Below are 20,828 nucleotides of genomic sequence, written 5' to 3' on the forward strand. Positions count from 1 at the left end.
AGGAGCACCCGCAGTCCAGTTCCTGATAGTCAGATTGAAGATGTCAGTGTTGAAGTACACCAGGATGAGGAGGATATGGGTGTTGCTGGCGCTGGGGAGGAAATTGACCAGAAGGATTCTGATGGTGAGGTGGTTTGTTTAAGTCAGGCACCCGGGGAGACACCTGTTGTCCGTGGGAGGAATATGGCCGTTGACATGCCAGGTGAAAATACCAAAAAAATCAGCTCTTCGGTGTGGAGGTATTTCACCAGAAATGCGGACAACAGGTGTCAAGCCGTGTGTTCCCTTTGTCAAGCTGTAATAAGTAGGGGTAAGGACGTTAACCACCTCGGAACATCCTCCCTTATACGTCACCTGCAGCGCATTCATAATAAGTCAGTGACAAGTTCAAAAACTTTGGGTGACAGCGGAAGCAGTCCACTGACCAGTAAATCCCTTCCTCTTGTAACCAAGCTCACGCAAACCACCCCACCAACTCCCTCAGTGTCAATTTCCTCCTTCCCCAGGAATGCCAATAGTCCTGCAGGCCATGTCACTGGCAAGTCTGACGAGTCCTCTCCTGCCTGGGATTCCTCCGATGCATCCTTGCGTGTAACGCCTACTGCTGCTGGCGCTGCTGTTGTTGCCGCTGGGAGTCGATGGTCATCCCAGAGGGGAAGTCGTAAGCCCACTTGTACTACTTCCAGTAAGCAATTGACTGTTCAACAGTCCTTTGCGAGGAAGATGAAATATCACAGCAGTCATCCTACTGCAAAGCGGATAACTGAGGCCTTGGCATCCTGGGTGGTGAGAAACGTGGTTCCGGTATCCATCATTACTGCAGAGCCAACTAGAGACTTGTTGGAGGTACTGTGTCCCCGGTACCAAATACCATCTAGGTTCCATTTCTCTAGGCAGGCGATACCGAAAATGTACACAGACCTCAGAAAAAGAGTCACCAGTGTCCTAAAAAATGCAGCTGTACCCAATGTCCACTTAACCACGGACATGTGGACAAGTGGAGCAGGGCAGGGTCAGGACTATATGACTGTGACAGCCCACTGGGTAGATGTATGGACTCCCGCCGCAAGAACAGCAGCGGCGGCACCAGTAGCAGCATCTCGCAAACGCCAACTCTTTCCTAGGCAGGCTACGCTTTGTATCACCGCTTTCCAGAATACGCACACAGCTGAAAACCTCTTACGGCAACTGAGGAAGATCATCGCGGAATGGCTTACCCCAATTGGACTCTCCTGTGGATTTGTGGCATCGGACAACGCCAGCAATATTGTGTGTGCATTAAATCTGGGCCAATTCCAGCACGTCCCATGTTTTGCACATACCTTGAATTTGGTGGTGCAGAATTTTTTAAAAAACGACAGGGGCGTGCAAGAGATGCTGTCGGTGGCCAGAAGAATTGCGGGACACTTTCGGCGTACAGGCACCACGTACAGAAAACTGGAGCACCACCAAAAACTACTGAACCTGCCCTGCCATCATCTGAAGCAAGAAGTGGTAACGAGGTGGAATTCAACCCTCTATATGCTTCAGAGGTTGGAGGAGCAGCAAAAGGCCATTCAAGCCTATACAATTGAGCACGATATAGTAGGTGGAATGCACCTGTCTCAAGTGCAGTGGAGAATGATTTCAACGTTGTGCAAGGTTCTGATGCCCTTTGAACTTGCCACACGTGAAGTCAGTTCAGACACTGCCAGCCTGAGTCAGGTCATTCCCCTCATCAGGCTTTTGCAGAAGAAGCTGGAGGCATTGAAGGAGGAGCTAACACGGAGCGATTCCGCTAGGCATGTGGGACTTGTGGATGCAGCCCTTAATTCGCTTAACAAGGATTCACGGGTGGTCAATCTGTTGAAATCAGAGCACTACATTTTGGCCACCGTGCTCGATCCTAGATTTAAAGCCTACCTTGGATCTCTCTTTCCGGCAGACACAGGTCTGCTGGGGTTGAAAGACCTGCTGGTGACAAAATTGTCAAGTCAAGCGGAACGCGACCTGTCAACATCTCCTCCTTCACATTCTCCCGCAACTGGGGGTGCGAGGAAAAGGCTCAGAATTCCGAGCCCACCCGCTGGCGGTGATGCAGGGCAGTCTGGAGCGACTGCTGATGCTGACATCTGGTCCGGACTGAAGGACCTGACAACGATTACGGACATGTCGTCTACTGTCACTGCATATGATTCTCTCAACATTGATAGAATGGTGGAGGATTATATGAGTGACCGCATCCAAGTAGGCACGTCACACAGTCCGTACTTATACTGGCAGGAAAAAGAGGCAATTTGGAGGCCCTTGCACAAACTGGCTTTATTCTACCTAAGTTGCCCTCCCACAAGTGTGTACTCCGAAAGAGTGTTTAGTGCCGCCGCTCACCTTGTCAGCAATCGGCGTACGAGGTTACATCCAGAAAATGTGGAGAAGATGATGTTCATTAAAATGAATTATAATCAATTCCTCCGCGGAGACATTGACCAGCAGCAATTGCCTCCACAAAGTACACAGGGAGCTGAGATGGTGGATTCCAGTGGGGACGAATTGATAATCTGTGAGGAGGGGGATGTACACGGTGATATATCGGAGGGTGAAGATGAGGTGGACATCTTGCCTCTGTAGAGCCAGTTTGTGCAAGGAGAGATTAATTGCTTCTTTTTTGGGGGGGGTCCAAACCAACCCGTCATATCAGTCACAGTCGTGTGGCAGACCCTGTCACTGAAATGATGGGTTGGTTAAAGTGTGCATGTCCTGTTTTGTTTATACAACATAAGGGTGGGTGGGAGGGCCCAAGGATAATTCCATCTTGCACCTCTTTTTTCTTTTCTTTTTCTTTGCATCATGTGCTGATTGGGGAGGGTTTTTTGGAAGGGACATCCTGCGTGACACTGCAGTGCCACTCCTAGATGGGCCCGGTGTTTGTGTCGGCCACTAGGGTCGCTAATCTTACTCACACAGCTACCTCATTGCGCCTCTTTTTTTCTTTGCGTCATGTGCTGTTTGGGGAGGGTTTTTTGGAAGGGACATCCTGCGTGACACTGCAGTGCCACTCCTAGATGTGCCCGGTGTTTGTGTCGGCCACTAGGGTCGCTAATCTTACTCACACAGTCAGCTACCTCATTGCGCCTCTTTTTTTCTTTGCGTCATGTGCTGTTTGGGGAGGGTTTTTTGGAAGGGCCATCCTGCGTGACACTGCAGTGCCACTCCTAGATGGGCCCGGTGTTTGTGTCGGCCACTAGGGTCGCTAATCTTACTCACACAGCTACCTCATTGCGCCTCTTTTTTTCTTTGCGTCATGTGCTGTTTGGGGAGGGTTTTTTGGAAGGGACATCCTGCGTGACACTGCAGTGCCACTCCTAGATGGGCCCGGTGTTTGTGTCGGCCACTAGGGTCGCTTATCTTACTCACACAGCGACCTCGGTGCAAATTTTAGGACTAAAAATAATATTGTGAGGTGTGAGGTATTCAGAATAGACTGAAAATGAGTGTAAATTATGGTTTTTGAGGTTAATAATACTTTGGGATCAAAATGACCCCCAAATTCTATGATTTAAGCTGTTTTTTAGTGTTTTTGGAAAAAAACACCCGAATCCAAAACACACCCGAATCCGACAAAAATAATTCGGTGAGGTTTTGCCAAAACGCGTTCGAACCCAAAACACGGCCGCGGAACCGAACCCAAAACCAAAACACAAAACCCGAAAAATTTCAGGCGCTCATCTCTAGTTGGTGCGTGAGCTGATGAAGCACCATCGCCAATTGTTTGGTCAGGATGCTGGCAAGGTGTCCTCCCGCAGGAAGTCTGTCCTGTGGGGGCAAGTAATAGTTGCTGTCAATAGTGAGGGTGTGGGGAGGCGGACTGAGGACACGTGTCGCAAGAGGTTCTATGACATAAAGCGGCGTGTCAAGGCCAAGATGGCCAAAGAGGCAAAATCAGCCCGAAAAACCGGAGGTGGCCCCCCTTTCCGGGCAACCTATCGGGAGTGGGAGGAGCCTGTGCGGGCATTGATTCCTGCAGAAGTGGTGTCTGCTACTCATGTCCGGGATTCGGACCGACCCACGCAGGATGGTGAGTTTGATTTGTTATATTTTTATTTAAATGTCCTCTAAATGTTTTTTAAATCATTTTTTAAGGGTAAAGGATGCAAAAATTGTTGGTCAGATATTGCAGGCCTATGCACCCTTAAGGTGTGTTTGTGTTTAGAAATGGCATTTTCCATCTTGCCTTGGCTGTATTTTTTTTTAAATTTTGCGCTAAAACAGGTGCAATGCCTGCTGGTATGTGTATTTGCCATAATAATTTTGCGATATTGCTTGGACATCGGTGTTGTATCTAATTGTTTTTTTAAATATTTGATTTATTTACTTCCTAAAAAAGGTTCTATTAATTCAAAATTACATTTTGGTAACATTTGCAAGTAGTCAATCTATGCAATATCTGACGCATAATTCTCAAATGTAACAGATTTATTTTGTGCAACACCATGTACATTTTGATATACACCACAAATTAAGGAAGCACGAAGATCTTAAGCAGAAATTAGTTTATTTTCGAATACCTAATAGATGGTTACAGTACACTAAGGCTTTGCAGTTGTAATTTGTACACAAAGCATGGTAATAATGTTTGCTCCACTTTTTCAACAGTCCGACAGACCAGCCGGCCAGACAGGCCTCAGACAACTCAGGATGATGCTGGGATTGCAGGTAAGACTTCACTGTAGTCACATATTCTGCAAACACATAGAAGTACAAAATATTAATGTTTATATATTCTCATAGGTTCTGCTTCTGTAAGCCGACCTCCTGTAAGGCGCCCATCACAGGGCTCGGGCCACTTACCCAGGAGGCCAAGTAAGACACGGCGTCTTGGCACGGACTCTGCGGCTCCATCTTCCCCACCCAGGCGGCGCATTTCTGCAGTGTCACCCCAGCCACCACTGGCACTATTGGCGAGTCCACAGAGTGATGAGCCCCGATCACCTCAGTTATCTGGTGAGTCAAAACAGAAACTAAACACATAGCAAATAATCTACACAGTACAGTTACTATGTTGTGAGTTGGAGTTGAGATTACATGTTTGACATAACAAGCAATGTGATGTTACGTCTTCAATTGCTAAAGGTGAAAATGTTTAATTTTTCAAGGTCTTAGTGGTTGATATCGCCAACATCATTATTAAAAAAGAACATACATTTGTACAAATTTAGGCCACACACGTGCACATTAAAATAAATATAAAAACCAAAAGTAAAAAAAAAAAAATCCTCCACAACATTATAGTGTTCACACATCTCCCCTGTCCGGTATGTAGACTGCTTACTTGCTCCGCTCCTCTGGACTATCCAGGTAAGCAGTCTATATCGTGGCCAGGGGAGGTGACATAACACTGTAATGCTGTGGAGGGGAGGTAGTTAGGTGAGGATTACTCAAGTCTGTCTATGTGCACGCCTGTGATGGTATATATGTTTTTGGCGAAAAAACACATTATAAGTTTACAAAAACAAGTCAAAAAACTTGTAAAATGGAGTATTATGAATGTAGTAATGTGTAGAACTAGCAAATAAATTAATAGAAAAATAAACATTGCATGTTGGCCACCCCATACAGAGCCCAGCTTGATGGCCAACGTGGACCAGCAGGGACAAGACCAACAGGCAACCATCACACTGCAACTTACACCTGTTGACCCGAGCCAGCCAATACAGCTGCAGGATATCCCCCAAGCCTCCATGAGTCCACAACTGGCACAAGCTCCACCCCAAACACAAATACCAGATGACTTTTGGGCCAGTTGGACAAGCCAACAGGCCCAAAGCAATGCCAGCCTGACCGCACATACCCAACACCTTGCCAGTCTGCCCCATCATCTACCGCGCATTAGTCGCAACTCGGGCAGACTGATTGTACAAGTAGGCCGAATCGCAACATCGATGGAGCAAATAAGGGCTGACAACAACCAAATGCTGGCTCATTTAACGCACATCATTGATGAGCAACAGCGCCATCAGCAGGCACTCGTTCAACTCATTCAGCACAACCAGGTTGTGAATGAGTCGTTATCCCGGATTGTAGCCAGCCACACTGCAACCAACACACAACTGAATGCTAGCATTAATAATTTGAGCAACAACATAACATTGATGGCAGCTCAACAAGTGACCTCCAGCTCTGGGACCACGACCCCTATCCAAACGCCAGTAACCTCCCCTGTTCGGCGTTCCTCCAGAGCACGTGCCAGTGAGCCAGCACAAAGCACAGCACCCAGCACACACAAGCGAAAAAAATAACAATTTTGACAAATGTTATTTAAACAATAAAAATTTGGATTTGACAAACACACAACTTCCTGTGTCCGTCTCAAACATTGTTGAAGCTGCTATGTATGTATGTATGTATGTTTTTCATGGGTAATGACTGAAAAGGTATTTATAACATAAACTAAGTACAATGTACACACCACTATAAACAACAAACAGTAAGTAACAAAACACACAATAGAAAGTATTGCAAAGTGTTTAGTCAAGGATAATTACATCCTACAAAAACTTACCTGAAAAATACCGCAGGATCACTTCTTGCCGTACCTGCCTCCCTACATATGTACTCACACTGTCACCAGATGCTTCTAACTCCTCTGCTTGCTGACTGCTTTCTCCCTCATCATGTGCCAGATGTTGACTTAAACACAGATTATGGAGAAAACAGCAGCAGAACACAATTCTAGTCACCTTTGAGGGACTATACAACAAAAGGCCTGCAGATTTATCCAGACACCGAAACCGTGACTTCAGCACACCAAAACATCTTTCTATCACATTCCGCGTAGCCTTATGTGCATGATTGTAACTGTGTTCAGCAGGAGAATCAGGTTGGGACAATGGAGTAAGGAGCCAAGAGTAGCAGCCGTAACCCCCATCACCTGAAAAACAGATATAGTCAACATTAGTACATGTGTTAGATTATTCTTTCCCCTACTCAAAACTAGAGTTTGTTGTTAAAAGACATACACACAAAACATTTTTAACATACCCAACAGCCAGCCATCAGGCATTTGTCCGGCCTCAAATTTATCGAAGAGCGATGACTGACTGAGGATGAAGGAGTCATGGCAGCCACCAGGGTAACCTGCAACAACACTCATAATTTTAAAGTTTGCATCACAGACCACCTGGACATTAGTTGATTGTGCCAGATGTCTATTTGTATATATGTATTGCCGGCCCCTAGGTGATCTCAGCTGAACGTGTGTGCAATCTATGGCCCCCAGCACATTGGGCATGCCAGCAAGCTCATAGAAAGCTACCCTGACAGCACGCCACTCCGACTCCTCGGTAGGGAAGCAGATTGAGGCATTAATGTGTGGATCCAACACATCCAAAACCTGAGTGGACATTAAAGAAGCTAAGGTGAGTGTCATGTTAGGTATTCTATACAATACTGTGTTGTTTGTACTTACAGAAGCAACACTTACCCATAACCGCATATGTATTTTTAGACTCACCTGATTCAAATATCTTGAAAAGGTGGGCTGTGAGATACCAATGACGTCGCCTGCCACAGCCTGGAAGCTCCCAGTAGCCATAAAGTGTAACACAGCCAGGAGTTTGTGTAGGCCTGAGACAGAGCGAGAGCGTGCTGTCTCAGGGTCTAGGCCCAGTTTGACAAAGTCATACAGGTGGAAAATGTTGGTTCTATTTAGGCGGAACATCTGTATGACCCTATCATCGGACAATGCGTTTAAGTTTAAACGCCCTCTAAAAAAACGAGGCTGGCGCAGCCTCCGCGGCACCTGGACAACCTGTTGACCATGTTCACTTACCTGGGCCTGATTCCTGGAAGCCTCATGGAGCAGTCTAAGGTATCCCACAGCAAACATAAATTCATTGGCACACACCACAGCCGCCATTTCAGAGTGAGAGAAATTCAAAATGTGCCTGGAACACTTTTATAGGGCCAAACATTCAGGTGTGACTAATGGATAATTGAGTACACATGTAAACACGCTTTTCAAATGCTGGCGCGTTTTTTCTTTAGGAATTTTTTACGATGTGTAATTTTTCGCGGCCGCAAATGCATTTTCACGGCAGCAATTACAATTACGAATGGTTAGTAAATGACCGAGATTCATATCTAAACAGGCGTAATTTGACCGATGGTGTATTCATTCGTGATTTTTAACTTGAACTTCCAAAATATTACGAATGACCACATCACTGCCGTGATTTCAGTTTAGTAAATTACCGAGATGACACTTTGATGAAAAAACGCCATCTCGGTCAAAATCGGGAGCTTATTAAATTTACCCCTGTGAATGTGTGATATTTTGTAGACAATTTTTATGAATATCAATAACACATTATGCTGCATAGTACCCCCAATTCACATTATTATATATAGTGCTCCCCATTCATATTGTGTCTCATCTCATTACAGTGCCCTGGTTCATATTGTATAACATTAAAATGCCCTACAGTTCATTTTATACCACACTACAGTGATTAGGTCCAGGGGCATACAAGATTTATTGCAGTCCCCAAGGAAAAAGTTTGAAAGGGCCCCTACGTACTACCTAATGGCGAAAAATGTATATAACACATGGAACTTTGTCAGGTAAGGTGGGCCCCTCTCAGCTCTGGGCCCCATAGCAGCTGCACTGCCTGCACCTATGATAGCTACGCCCTTGTCTACTGTACATATAGAGCAATCTTTTCAGTTCTGTCATATTTTGATTGACCACATATACCAGAAGGCTCTTTTGGAAGTAACATTGGTGATATAAAGCAACCGTGATGCATGTATCACCAACAGTATTCATTTTACAAAGTTAATATTAGGACCAATGCTAACATTTTTATATGCATCCAAAGATAGAGCCTCTGATGAATCAAATCCTCAGCCGCATCAATCGATTCTTCCACTGCTTCAGCATCACTGTCATATGTTTCGATTGCAAATTTGGAACAAAATACCTATTTTTATTTGTAACTGCTGTGAGATGTCTGGGACACTGGCAAATCTTGTGTACCCAGAAGAGTGGGAGAGTGTCTTGGAGGCTCATGGCTGCTCACTTCCCGAGTGAAGTGGGCAATCCAGGCATCAGATGATGCGATTTGAGATGAATTGCATCTTCATTGATCCACCCCCCCGCTTCTCAGTGCTTGTAATTGCAACATTCTATAGCAAGCGGATGAGGCCATGATAACACGATTGTGCCCCTGCACCATCCACTTGACCCCATCACGCTGTATTGCCGACTTGGCTTACCCCTCCTGGAAGGGGCAGCCAGAAAGTCGGCAACTTTACTCTTAGGTTGTGACCTTCTCATGTCATTACGTAACAGTCCCTTAATATGTTTTGCTGTATAAGATGTTGGCATTTTAAAAGATGATAATTTATAGAGAAGGCTGAATAGGAGCTACATTAATGTAGGCTAATGTTCATCTTGTCCCTGCTAGAGGTGATGACAGTTAAGTGGTTTAAACAGTTGGAGCATCAGCACCCATTATCCACATCAAAAGTGGTAGCCACCAGCACAAAGTCTGCTGCTGCATTAGCTGGATAACCTATGGATGTTTAGTTACACAGGGCTTGGTACGAGATCCCGGCGCTTAGGAAGGCCAACACTGGCATCCCAGTGCTCATAGGTAAGTGTCCAAACCCTGTCCACCTACCCCTAACTCTCCCTACCTGCATGCTAACCCTAACCCCCCCCCAGCAGCCTAACCCTAACTGTCCCCCCTTAGTTCTTAACCCTAACCATCTCTTCTAAGTGCCTAACCCTAACCCTCCCCCCCCCCCCACCCCGCAGCCTAACCCTAACCCACCTTGTAGTGCTTAAACCTGTCATCCCCCAAGGTTAATCCTAACCCTCCCTGGCATGCCTGTGACAGAATTGGATACTGCATATGTCACTGCAGATCCTGCCCATACAACAACTATGGCAGTGCTTGTTTTAGTGATAGTGCTGCTGCTGCTGGTTTGTCCGCTTTGCTGGAATACCACCTCCCCTCTGCTATTTTCACTCCTACAGTAGTCACCGTAGACACATTCTCTATCTTTGTAACTGACGGTTTGCTGTCTGGATTATGAACGGCTGCCATCTGATGAGCAGTATCCGAACATACATGCTGCTGCACATTCAGGCAGAACAAACAAATACACATCATTCTCCCTCAGCGATTATGGAAGTGGAACGTGAGGCTGGGAAGTGATTCTTCTGAATGAGCAAACATGATTTTTCTATTTAACTATGATCAATAGCTCAAAAAATTATTTCTCAAAATTTATATTGAGAGGTCACTCAGGCTTGTGGAAGTGTCCACAGGTCTGGGTATTGGGGAGGGGTATTGCCAACCCTGGGAGGTGTACAGGAGGGGGACAATATCCTCATTAGCAGCAGAACCTCCAACAAGCCTGGGCCCAGGAAATTAGTACCTGTCCCACCTCTCTCAGTGGCTCTGAGGTCACTATAAACAGAACTATGTTTTTCAACAGCTAAATTTACTAAGATGGGAGTCCTATTTATGATGAGATGTTGCCCATAGCAACCAATCAGATTCTACTTCTCATATTTCTAGCACCTTCTAGAAGATAATACCTGGAATCTGATTGGTTGCAATGGGCAACATCCCATCTTAGATAGAACTTCCATCTTAGTAAATTTAGCCCCTAGACAGAAAAAAACGTTTCTTAATTAACAGCTTGCTCAAACGATGACCTAGCTTGGAAGCACTGCAGAATATCCAAACTTCCTTGGTTTAGTCTTCATGAATGTTCTTGGTTATTTCAACTGTATGCAGAGACCTGAGTATGTGTAGTTTGTTATACAGTGCTCAAGCACTGAGATTATATTGCAGTGGTAGAACTACCAATGTTGCATACAGATCAGCTACTATGACCACCCTCCCAGGGGTGGATTTATGGGTCAGGCCACCCCTAGGCACATTTTTGGCTGCCGCACCCCCCAACCCCCCAATAACGTTATTTCTCTCTTCATTTCAGAGCCCGTCTGGATGCCTCGAGACCAGCCAAAGCAGCCCCAACCTCACACTACTACCACCTCCTGGACCTGGACCACAATTTGGTACCTATTGTCCCACTTCCGTCATTTGCTACAAAAAGTATAAAAAAATCTAAGTTAAATTGACAAAAAAAAGAATCACCTGGCGTAATCAGCCTGGTGTGCCGCCCCTAGGCACGTGCCTCAGTGAGAAATCCACCAATGCACCCACACCTCCATACAACTGCAATAGTTCCTTACTGCTCTATATCCTCTTCATCTGGGCTCACCATCTTGCATGCATAAAGTAAACTGTAGCTAGACAGAATATGTGTCCCAATCACAAATGTAAATTCTGCAACAATAAAAGGGCGTAGCAACCATAGGTGCAGGGAGTGCAGCTTCGATGGGACCCAGTGCTGAAAGGGGCCCACCTTTTCCTGACAAAGTTGTGTCATATACATTTTTCAACATTGGTAGATACATAGGGGCCAGTAAAAACTTTTGCCATGGGGACCACAATATATCTAGCTATGCCACTGGATAATGGGGGTCATTCCGAGTTGATAGTAGCTGTGCTAAATTTAGCACAGCTACGATCAGGCACTCAGACATGCGGGGGCACGCCCAGCACAGGACTAGTCCGCCCGGCATGTCAGTGCGGGCCCCCTTCCCCCCCGGACAAATGCAAAAGCATCGCACAGCGGCGATGCTTTTGCATTTCAGGAGTAACTCCCGGCCAACGCAGCTCCTGAGGTTGGCCAGGAGAACCTCTTCGCTGCCCGGGACGCAGCGGCTGCATGTGACGTTACGCAGCCGCTGCAGCCCGCCCCCTAAACGGCGGCTTAACACCGCCGTCCAGCCCCCTCCCGCCCAGCAACCGCCTCTGCCTGTTAATCAGGCACAGGCGATCGCTAGGCAACGACTGCCTTTGGCCGCCTGGCATGCGCCGGCGCATGCGCAGTTCCGACCTGATCGCTGCACTGCGATAAACTGCTGTGAGCGATCGGGTCAGAATGACCCCCAATATTATATGGAGACACTATCATAACATGAATTGGGGGTACTGTGTTACATAATGTGAACTAGGGTACTACAGTGGTTCATAAAATAAACTAGGGCATTATTATGAAGCATAAAATTAACAACTGCTGCAGAGAAGTGTCTCTATAGAAGCCAGGGACGTGCAGTCAGGGGAGGCAGTGCCTCCCCTGTCATTAATGATTAAAATATTATAAAGAAGATACTTATGACACATATTCTGTGTCATGAGTATCTGCTTTATATTATCCTAATCATTACTAGTGTGTAAAATGGGGTTGGGAGGCACCGATCGTGGTGCCTCCCTGTCAGATAGGGAAAGGTATGGAGAGCGGGGGGCGGGCACGGGCGGGGCCTAGCAATGGGCATTAAAAGCCCATTGAAATAACATGGGAAAGCGGCACCATTAGTGGTGCCGCTTTCACACAGGGACGTGCTTTCAACCTATGAAAGCACGTCCCATGTCAGTCAGGCCACAGTGATTGGCCAGCGGATCCTTCACTGGATCCGCTGTCAATCACTGTTGTGGGCGCGGCGGAGGTGCGGGTGTCGGCGGAGGTGCGGGTGTCGGCGGAGGTGCTGGCGGCGATAGGCGGCGGAGGTGCGGGCGACGGAGGTGCAGGCGGCCGGGCGCGGGCGGCGGTGCAGAGTTTGGGCAGCGTAGCGGTACCAATTTCAAAAATGGTGCCATAGCGTCATTTTTTAAATTCAAGATGGCCACCACGAGCCAATCACGGCTCGCTGCGTCATCGCCCCGCCCCCTCCGGCTGACTTATATAAGTCAGCGCGAGGGAGCGGCTGTCAGTCCGACGGCGGAGGAGGAGCGGAGAAGAGCTCCTGAAGGCAGAAGACGTTGGAAGTCCTGGATGGGCGGCGGCTATGCAAAAGAGCTTAGCAGCTGCCGCCCACCAGGTGAAGATGCTGAAAGCCCTGGGGAAGGCGGCGGCCATGCAAAAGAGCTTAATGGCCACCGCCTCCCAGGTGAAGACGCCGGAGGAAGACGCTGGAAGCCCTGGGGAGGTGGCGCCCCCCCCCAGGTGAAGACGCCGGAAGCCCTGGGGAGGCGGCGGCCATGCAAAAGAGCTTAAAGGCCGCTGCCCCCAGGTGAAGACCCTGTCAAATAAACTTTTTTTTTTTTAAAGAGACTGGTGTTTTTATTTTAATATTTTCTTTACAGGTGGAGAACAGGTGCCAGTAGGCCATTTATGTCCGGGCATGCTGGCACTTGTGGTTCTCCATGTGCCAGCATGCTGGGGCAGGCTTGCTGGGACCTGTTGGCCACCTGTAAAGAACAATATTACTGTTCTTTACAGGTGGACCACAGGTGCCAGCGGGCCATTTATGTCCGGGCATGCTGGCACTTGTGGTTCTCCAAGTGCCGGCATGCTGGGGCAGGCTTGCTGGGACCTGTAGGGCACCTGTCAAGAACAATGAACCCCGCACCCACCGCCACCAGGGGTGCGGGGCATAGCACTGGGCTATCAGCCCAGTGCTGGTTGTTGCTCGGGAGAGGGACCCCATTTTTATTTTTTGGAGTCCCCACTTCCGAGGAATTCCAGCCCTGGGCTGACTGGTTTGGGGGGGCAGATTAATGTTATGGCAGGGGGACCCCATACCGAGTGTCTCCCCTGCTATGGCATTACCCACCCCCCCCCCTGGCTGGTTCTGCCCGGAGCTGGTTTCACGAATGGGGGGGCTACACTTTTTTTTTTACCCCACTCTATGGAGGGGTGGGGTGGCTGCTTGTGCCTCCCCAGCCACCGACCTCACCGCACGCCACTGATAGAAGCATTTGGACAGGAGCCCATTCGAGTTCTGGCTACGACCCTGGGCACTATTGTTAGCATGCAGGACTGGCTGTATTGAAAAACATCGGCATCCAAAAAATGACGTCATCCCACCTGATGCTCTGGACTTCCCAGGCACTCAGTGATGACCTTAAACTGTGACAGTCCCATCACATACTAACAAACATATACAGGTTGAGTATCCCATATCCAAATATTCCGATATACGGAATATTCTGAAATACGGAATTTTTTGAGTAGTACTGAGATAGTAAAACCTTTGTTTTATGATGGCTCATTGGTGGTCATTCCGAGTTGTTCGCTCGGTAATTCTTCGCATCGCAGCGATTTTCCGCTAAATGCGCATGCGCAATGTTCGCACTGCGACTGCTTTAAGTAAATTTGCTATGCAGTTAGGTATTTTACTCACGGCATTACAAGGTTTTTTCTTCGTTCTGGTGATCGTAATGTGATTGACAGGAAGTGGGTGTTTCTGGGCAGAAACTGGCAGTTTTATGGGAGTGTTTGAAAAAACGCTACCGTTTCTGGGAAAAACGCGGGAGTGGCTGGAGAAACGGGGGAGTGCCTGGGCGAACGCTGGGTGTGTTTGTGACGTCAAACCAGGAACGACAAGCACTGAACTGATCGCACTGGAAGAGTAAGTCTCGAGCTACTCAGAAACTGCACAGAGAAGTCTTTTTGCAATATTGCGAATCTTTCGTTCGCAATTTTGATAAGCTAAGATTCACTCCCAGTAGGCGGCGGCTTAGCGTGTGCAAAGCTGCTAAAAGCAGCTTGCGAGCGAACAACTCGGAATGAGGGCCATTGTACACAAACTTTGTTTAATACACAAAGTTATGAAAAATGTTGTATTAAATGACCTTCAGGCTGTGTGTATAAGGGGGGTCATTCCGAGTCGTTCGCTCGGTAATTTTCTTCGCATCGCAGCGTTTTTCTGCTTAGTACGCATGCGCAATGTTCGCACTGCGACTGCGCCAAGTATTTTTGCTATGAAGATAGTTTTTTTACTCACGGCTTTTTCTTCGCCCCGGCGATCGTAATGTGATTGACTGGAAATGGGTGTTACTGGGCGGAAACACGGCGTTTTATGGGCGTGTGGATAAAAACGCTACCGTTTCCGGAAAAAACGCGGTAGTGGCTGGAGAAACGGGGGAGTGTCTGGGCGAACGCTGGGTGTGTTTGTGACGTCAAACCAGGAACGACAAGCACTGAACTGATCGCAGATGCCGAGTAAGTCTGAAGCTACTCTGAAACTGCTAAGTAGTTTGTAATCGCAATATTGCGAATACATCGTTCGCAATTTTAAGAAGCTAAGATTCACTCCCAGTAGGCGGAGGCTTAGCGTGTGTAACTCTGCTAAAATCGCCTTGCGAGCGAACAACTCGGAATAAGGGCCAAGGTGTATTTGAAACATAAATGAATTGTGTGTTTGTCCACACACTTTGTCTAATGCACAAAGTTATTAAAAATATTGGCTAAAATGACCTTCAGGCTGTGTGTATAAGGGGGGTGATTCCGAGTTGTTCGCTCGCTAGCTGCTTTTAGCAGCATTGCACACGCTAGGCCGCCGCCCTCTGGGAGTGTATCTTAGCTTAGCAGAAGTGCGAACGAAAGATTAGCAGAATAGCGAATAGAAATTTCTTAGCAGTTTCTGAGTAGCTCCAGACTTACTCAGCCATTGCGACCAGCTCAGTCCTTTTCGTTCCTGGTTTGACGTCACAAACACACCCAGCGTTTGCCCAACCACTCCCCCGTTTCTCCAGCCACTCCTGCGTTTTGCAACTCGAACGCCGGCGTTTTTTCGCACACTCCCATAAAACGGCCAGTTTCCGCCCAGAAACACCCACTTCCTGTCAATCACACTACGATCAGCACAGCGATGAAAAAGCTTAGTTATTCCGTGAGTAAAATACCTAACTTTTGTGTAAAATAACTAAGCGCATGCGCTCTGCGAACCTTGCGCATGCGCAGTAAGCTACTAATCGCAGTATAGCGAAAATCGGCAACGAGTGAACAACTTGGAATGACCCCCAAGATGTATATGAAACATAAATGCATTCTGTGCTTAAACTTAGGTCCCATCGCCATGATATCTCATTATGGTATGCAATTATTCCAAAATACGTAATAATCCGATATCCAAAATACTTCTGGTCCCAAGCATTTTGGATATGGGATACTCAACCTGTACATCAATATAAAAAAAAAATACAAAGAAAGAGAATACTAAATACCAGGCTCATACTAAATGATCAATATGTACAGTATATTTAAATAGATCACTTTAACAAAAATAGACTTGAGGACAAAATACAGTTTCAATACAGTGATCTATTGTGCTAGCTTTATCACATCCAAAAATTAAATCTAAAAGCAATTTAGGCCCAAATGATCTTTTGGCCATATAGGGCTCAAGGTATCCAATTTCATTATCCACCTTGTTTCACAACGTAACAGTTTTGCACCATGATCACCTCCCCTGATACTAGCTGGTATATGATTTATCATACAGTATCTCAATGTAGCCAAACTATGATTAACCTCCAAAAAATGCCTAGCAACCGGCTGATCAGAGCTGCCTGTACTTTAAGCAGTTTGACTAGAATAACGATGAACAGTAATATATTATTTGAACATGAACTCAGTTTTACCAATATAATATAGGTGGTAATTCAGATCTGATTGCAGCAGCAAAGTTGTTAGCTAATGGACAAAACCGTGGGGGTGATTCCGAGTTGTTCTCTCGCTAGCTGCTTTTAGCAGCATTGCACACGCTAAGCCGCCGCCCTCTGGGAGTGTATCTTAGCTTAGCAGAATAGCGAACGAAAGATTAGCAGAATTGCGAATAGAAATTTCTTAGCAGTTTCTGAGTAGCTCCAGACATACTCACAGATACACATATGCCCCCACAGTGCCATGTGCCCACAGTGCCGGATATGCCCCCACAGTGCCAGACATGCCCTCACAGTGCCACATATGCCTCCTCAGTGCTAGATATGCCCCCACAGTGCCAGATATGCCCCCACAGTGCTAGATATGCCCCCCACAGTGCCATGTGCCCACACTAACATTACTTTACCTTATGCTGGCTAGTTTGAGTGCATCCCCTCTGGCTGGATCCCCACTGGCTGGCTGGATCCCCACTGGCTGGCTGGATCCCAGCTGGCTGTCTCTCCGCTGGCTGGCTGGATCCCCGCTGGCTGTCTCTCCGCTGGCTGGCTGGATCCCCACTGCTGCTGTCCTGCTGCCACCGGCACTGACTGGATCAAACCAGATCCAGCAGGCGCACAGGCTCCTCACATCGAGTTCCCAATCGTGCATTGTGTGGGTGCGCGGCTGGCGTCATGATGTCACCCGCGCGAAGCATCATTGGGAACGCTCCGGACTCAGAGAGTCAGCAAGTCACACTTGGATTGCGATCTACCGGCGAGAGCTCCGCGAGCTACCGGTAGATCCCGATCAACGTTTTGGCCGCCTCTGCTGTACACTGTTGTACCCAACGTATTTTGAACTGCATGTAAAATGGTGTAAATATCATATGTTTTACCTGATCTCGGATGTTGACATTTATTCCATTTAATCCAATAGTTACAAGTAGTGCTACCAAAACATCCATTTTTATGTTGCAAGAAATTACCTGTTTTTATATGAATCATATCTGTTACATCAGTTTATACAAAAAAATCTCTGATTTTGCTGCCCTTTTATAACAGGACATTAGCCTAGTGTCTGACAAACCTAAATCCGGGTCAGACTGAATAAGTGGCTAATGTTTCTTAGATACCTTATTAAAGCAACTACTACATTATGTACAGTTACGCTCATAAGTTTACATACCCTAGCAGAATTTGTGATTTTCTGGCCATTTGTCAGAGAATATGAATGAGAACTCACAAACTTTTCTTTCACTCATGGTTAGTGGTTGGGTGAAGCCATTTATTGTCAAACAACTGTGTTTACTCTTTTTAAATCATAATGACAACAGAAACTACCCAAATGACCCTGATCAAAAGTTTACATACCCCAGTTCTTAATACCGTGTATTGCCCACTTCAACATCAATGACAGCTTGAAGTCTTTTGTGGTAGTTGTGGATGAGGCTCTTTATTTTCTCAGATGGTAAAGCTGCCCATTCTTCTTGGCAAAAAGTCTCCAGTTCCTGTAAATTCTTGGGCTGTCTTGCATGAACTGCATGTTTGAGATCTCCCCAGAGTGGCTCAATGATATTGATGTCAGGAGACTGAGATGGCCACTCCAGAACCTTCACTTTATTCTGCTGTAGCCAATGACAGGTCGACTTGGCCTTGTGTTTTGGATCATTGTCATGTTGGAACGTCCAAGTACATCCCATGCACAGCTTCCGGACTGATGAGTGCAAATTTTCCTCCAGTATTTTCTGATAACATGCTGCATTCATCTTGCCATCAATTTTGACCAAGTTTCCAGTGCCTTTCTAGCTCACACATCCCCAAAACATCAGTGATCCACCTCCGTGTTTCACAGTAGGAATGGTGTACCTTTCATCATAGGCCTTGTTGACTCCTCTCCAAATGGAACGTTTATGGTTGTGGCCAAAAAGTTCAATTTTGGTCTCATCACTCCAAATGACTTTGTTCCAGAAGTTTTGAGGCTTGTCTCTGTGCTGTTTGGAGTATTGTAAGCGGGATGCTTTGTGGCATTTGCATAGTAATGGCTTTCTTCTGGTGACTCGACAATGCAGCCCATTTTTCTTCAGATGCCTCCTTATTGTACATCTTGAAACAACCACACCACTACTTTTCAAAGAGTCCTGTATTTCAGCTAAAGTTATTTGTGGATTTTTCTTTGCATCCCGAACAATTTTCCTGGCTGTTGTGGCTGAAATTTTTGTTGGTCTACCTGACCGTGATTTAGTTTCCAGAGAATCCCTCATTTTCCACTTCTTAATTAGAGTTTGAACACTGCTGATTGGCATTCTCAATTGCTTGGATATCTTTTTATATCCCTTTCCTGTTTTATACAGTTCAATTACCTTTTTCCGCAGATCCTTTGACAATTCTTTTGCTTTCTCCATGACTCAGAATCCAGACACGTCAGTGCAGCACTGGATGAAAGATGCAAGGGTCTTTCAGGAGTCCAGAAACTCACTGACCTTTTATACACACACACTGATTACAAGCAAACAGATCACAGGTGAGGATGGTTACCTTAAGTAGCCATTCAAACCCGTTTGTGTCAACTTGTGTACATGTTATCAGGCCAAAATCTCCAGGGTATGTCAACTTTTCATCAGGGTCATTTGGGTAGTTTCTGTTGTCATTATGATTTAAAAAGAGTAAACACAGTTGTTTGACAATAAATGGCTTCACCCAACCATTAACCATGAGTGAAAGAAAAGTTTGTGAGTTATCATTCATATTCTCTGGCAAATGGCCAGAAAATCACAAATTCTGCTAGAGTATGTAAACTTATGATAACCCAAGGCATAATAGTGGATTTGGGGCCTAATTTAAAGTTGATTGCAAAAGCAAAATCTTCCTCTAATGGGCAAAACCATGCGCACTGCAAGAGGGGGGGGCAGATGTAACATGTGCAGAGAGAGTTAGATTTGGGATGGTTATATGGGCCCTCATTCCGAGTTGTTCGCTCGGTATTTTTCATCGCATCGCAGTGAAAATCCGCTTAGTACGCATGCGCAATGTTCGCACTGCGCCAAGTAATTTTACCATGAAGATAGTATTTTTACTCACGTCTTTTTCTTCGCTCCGGCGATCGTAATGTGATTGACAGGAAATGGGTGTTACTGGGCGGAAACACGGCGTTTCAGGGGCGTGTGGCTGAAAACGCTACCGTTTCCGGAAAAAACGCAGGAGTGGCCGGAGAAACGGTGGGAGTGCCTGGGCGAACGCTGGGTGTGTTTGTGACGTCAACCAGGAACGACAAGCACTGAACTGATCGCACAGGCAGAGTAAGTCTGGAGCTACTCAGAAACTGCTAAGTAGTTAGTAATCGCAATATTGCGAATACATCGGTCGCAATTTTAAGAAGCTAAGATTCACTCCCAGTAGGCGGCGGCTTAGCGTGTGTAACTCTGCTAAATTCGCCTTGCGACCGATCAACTCGGAATGAGGGCCATTGTTTCTGTGCAGGGCAAATACTGGCTGCTTTATTTTTACACTGCAATTTAGATTCCAGTTTGAACACACCCCACCCAAATCTAACTCTCTCTGCACATGTTATATCTGCCCCACCTGCAGTGTACATTGGGGGTTATTCCGACCCGTTCGCACACAGCGGTTTGTTGCTGCAGTGCGAACGGGTCTAGAATGCGCATGCGCGGCGTGCCGGGTTATATTGCGTCCTACGAAGAGAGCGGTCGCAGAGCCAACCGCAAGAACATTGACAGAAAGAAGGCGTTCCTGGGCGGATCCGGACCGTTGGCTGCCGTTTTCGGGGAGTGGTAAGGAAAACGCAGGCGTGTCCAGGAGAACGGAGGGCAGATGTTTGACGTCAAAGCCCGCCCCAGCATCGCAGAGATCGTCGCACAGGGTAAGTATGTCCAGGGCTAGTCATGTTTTGATTGGATTTTTTTTTTAGCTTAGCAGGACTGCACAAGCGATCGCAGCCCTGCTAAGCTAAAATACACTCCCCCATAGGCGTGGACTAGTTGATCGCAGCAGCAGCAAAAAAGTTGCTGGCTGCAATCAACTCGGAATTACCACCATTGTTTTGCCCATTAGAGTAATAGGCCCTACACACTAAGCGATAACACTGAAAGATATGAACGATCATATCTTTCAGTGTGTAGGCACCAACGATGTACGATGCGTGGCCCCGCACTCGTTCATCGTTGGTGCCGGCTCGTTTATGCATGCAGGCCAATATGGCCAATCTCGTCCATATTAGTATGCAGGGCTATGGGGCCGGGTGACGTGGGGAGTGAAGAAACTTCACTCCCCCCGTCACCCCGATGCGTCACCCCAATGCCCCCCACCCCACCGAGTTGGTCGTTG

The 20,828-nt window shown here is 46.7% G+C and overlaps 1 protein-coding gene across 1 annotated transcript in view; it reads left to right on the forward strand.

The window, feature by feature from the left end:
- LOC134965230 (uncharacterized) overlaps positions 1–9,459 on the forward strand; it is a 33,813-nt gene extending 24,354 nt beyond the window's left edge. The window contains exons 2-5 of the mRNA XM_063941733.1: positions 4,552–4,692; positions 4,768–4,980; positions 5,596–5,965; positions 9,444–9,459. Of these exons, the coding sequence (XP_063797803.1) occupies positions 4,552–4,692; positions 4,768–4,980; positions 5,596–5,965; positions 9,444–9,459 (740 nt within the window). The remainder of the gene's footprint in view (positions 1–4,551; positions 4,693–4,767; positions 4,981–5,595; positions 5,966–9,443) is intronic.
- The last annotated feature ends 11,369 nt before the right edge of the window (positions 9,460–20,828 follow it).

Source organism: Pseudophryne corroboree, chromosome 10 (genome assembly GCF_028390025.1).
Source record: "Pseudophryne corroboree isolate aPseCor3 chromosome 10, aPseCor3.hap2, whole genome shotgun sequence".
NCBI classification, from domain to species: Eukaryota; Metazoa; Chordata; class Amphibia; order Anura; family Myobatrachidae; genus Pseudophryne; species Pseudophryne corroboree.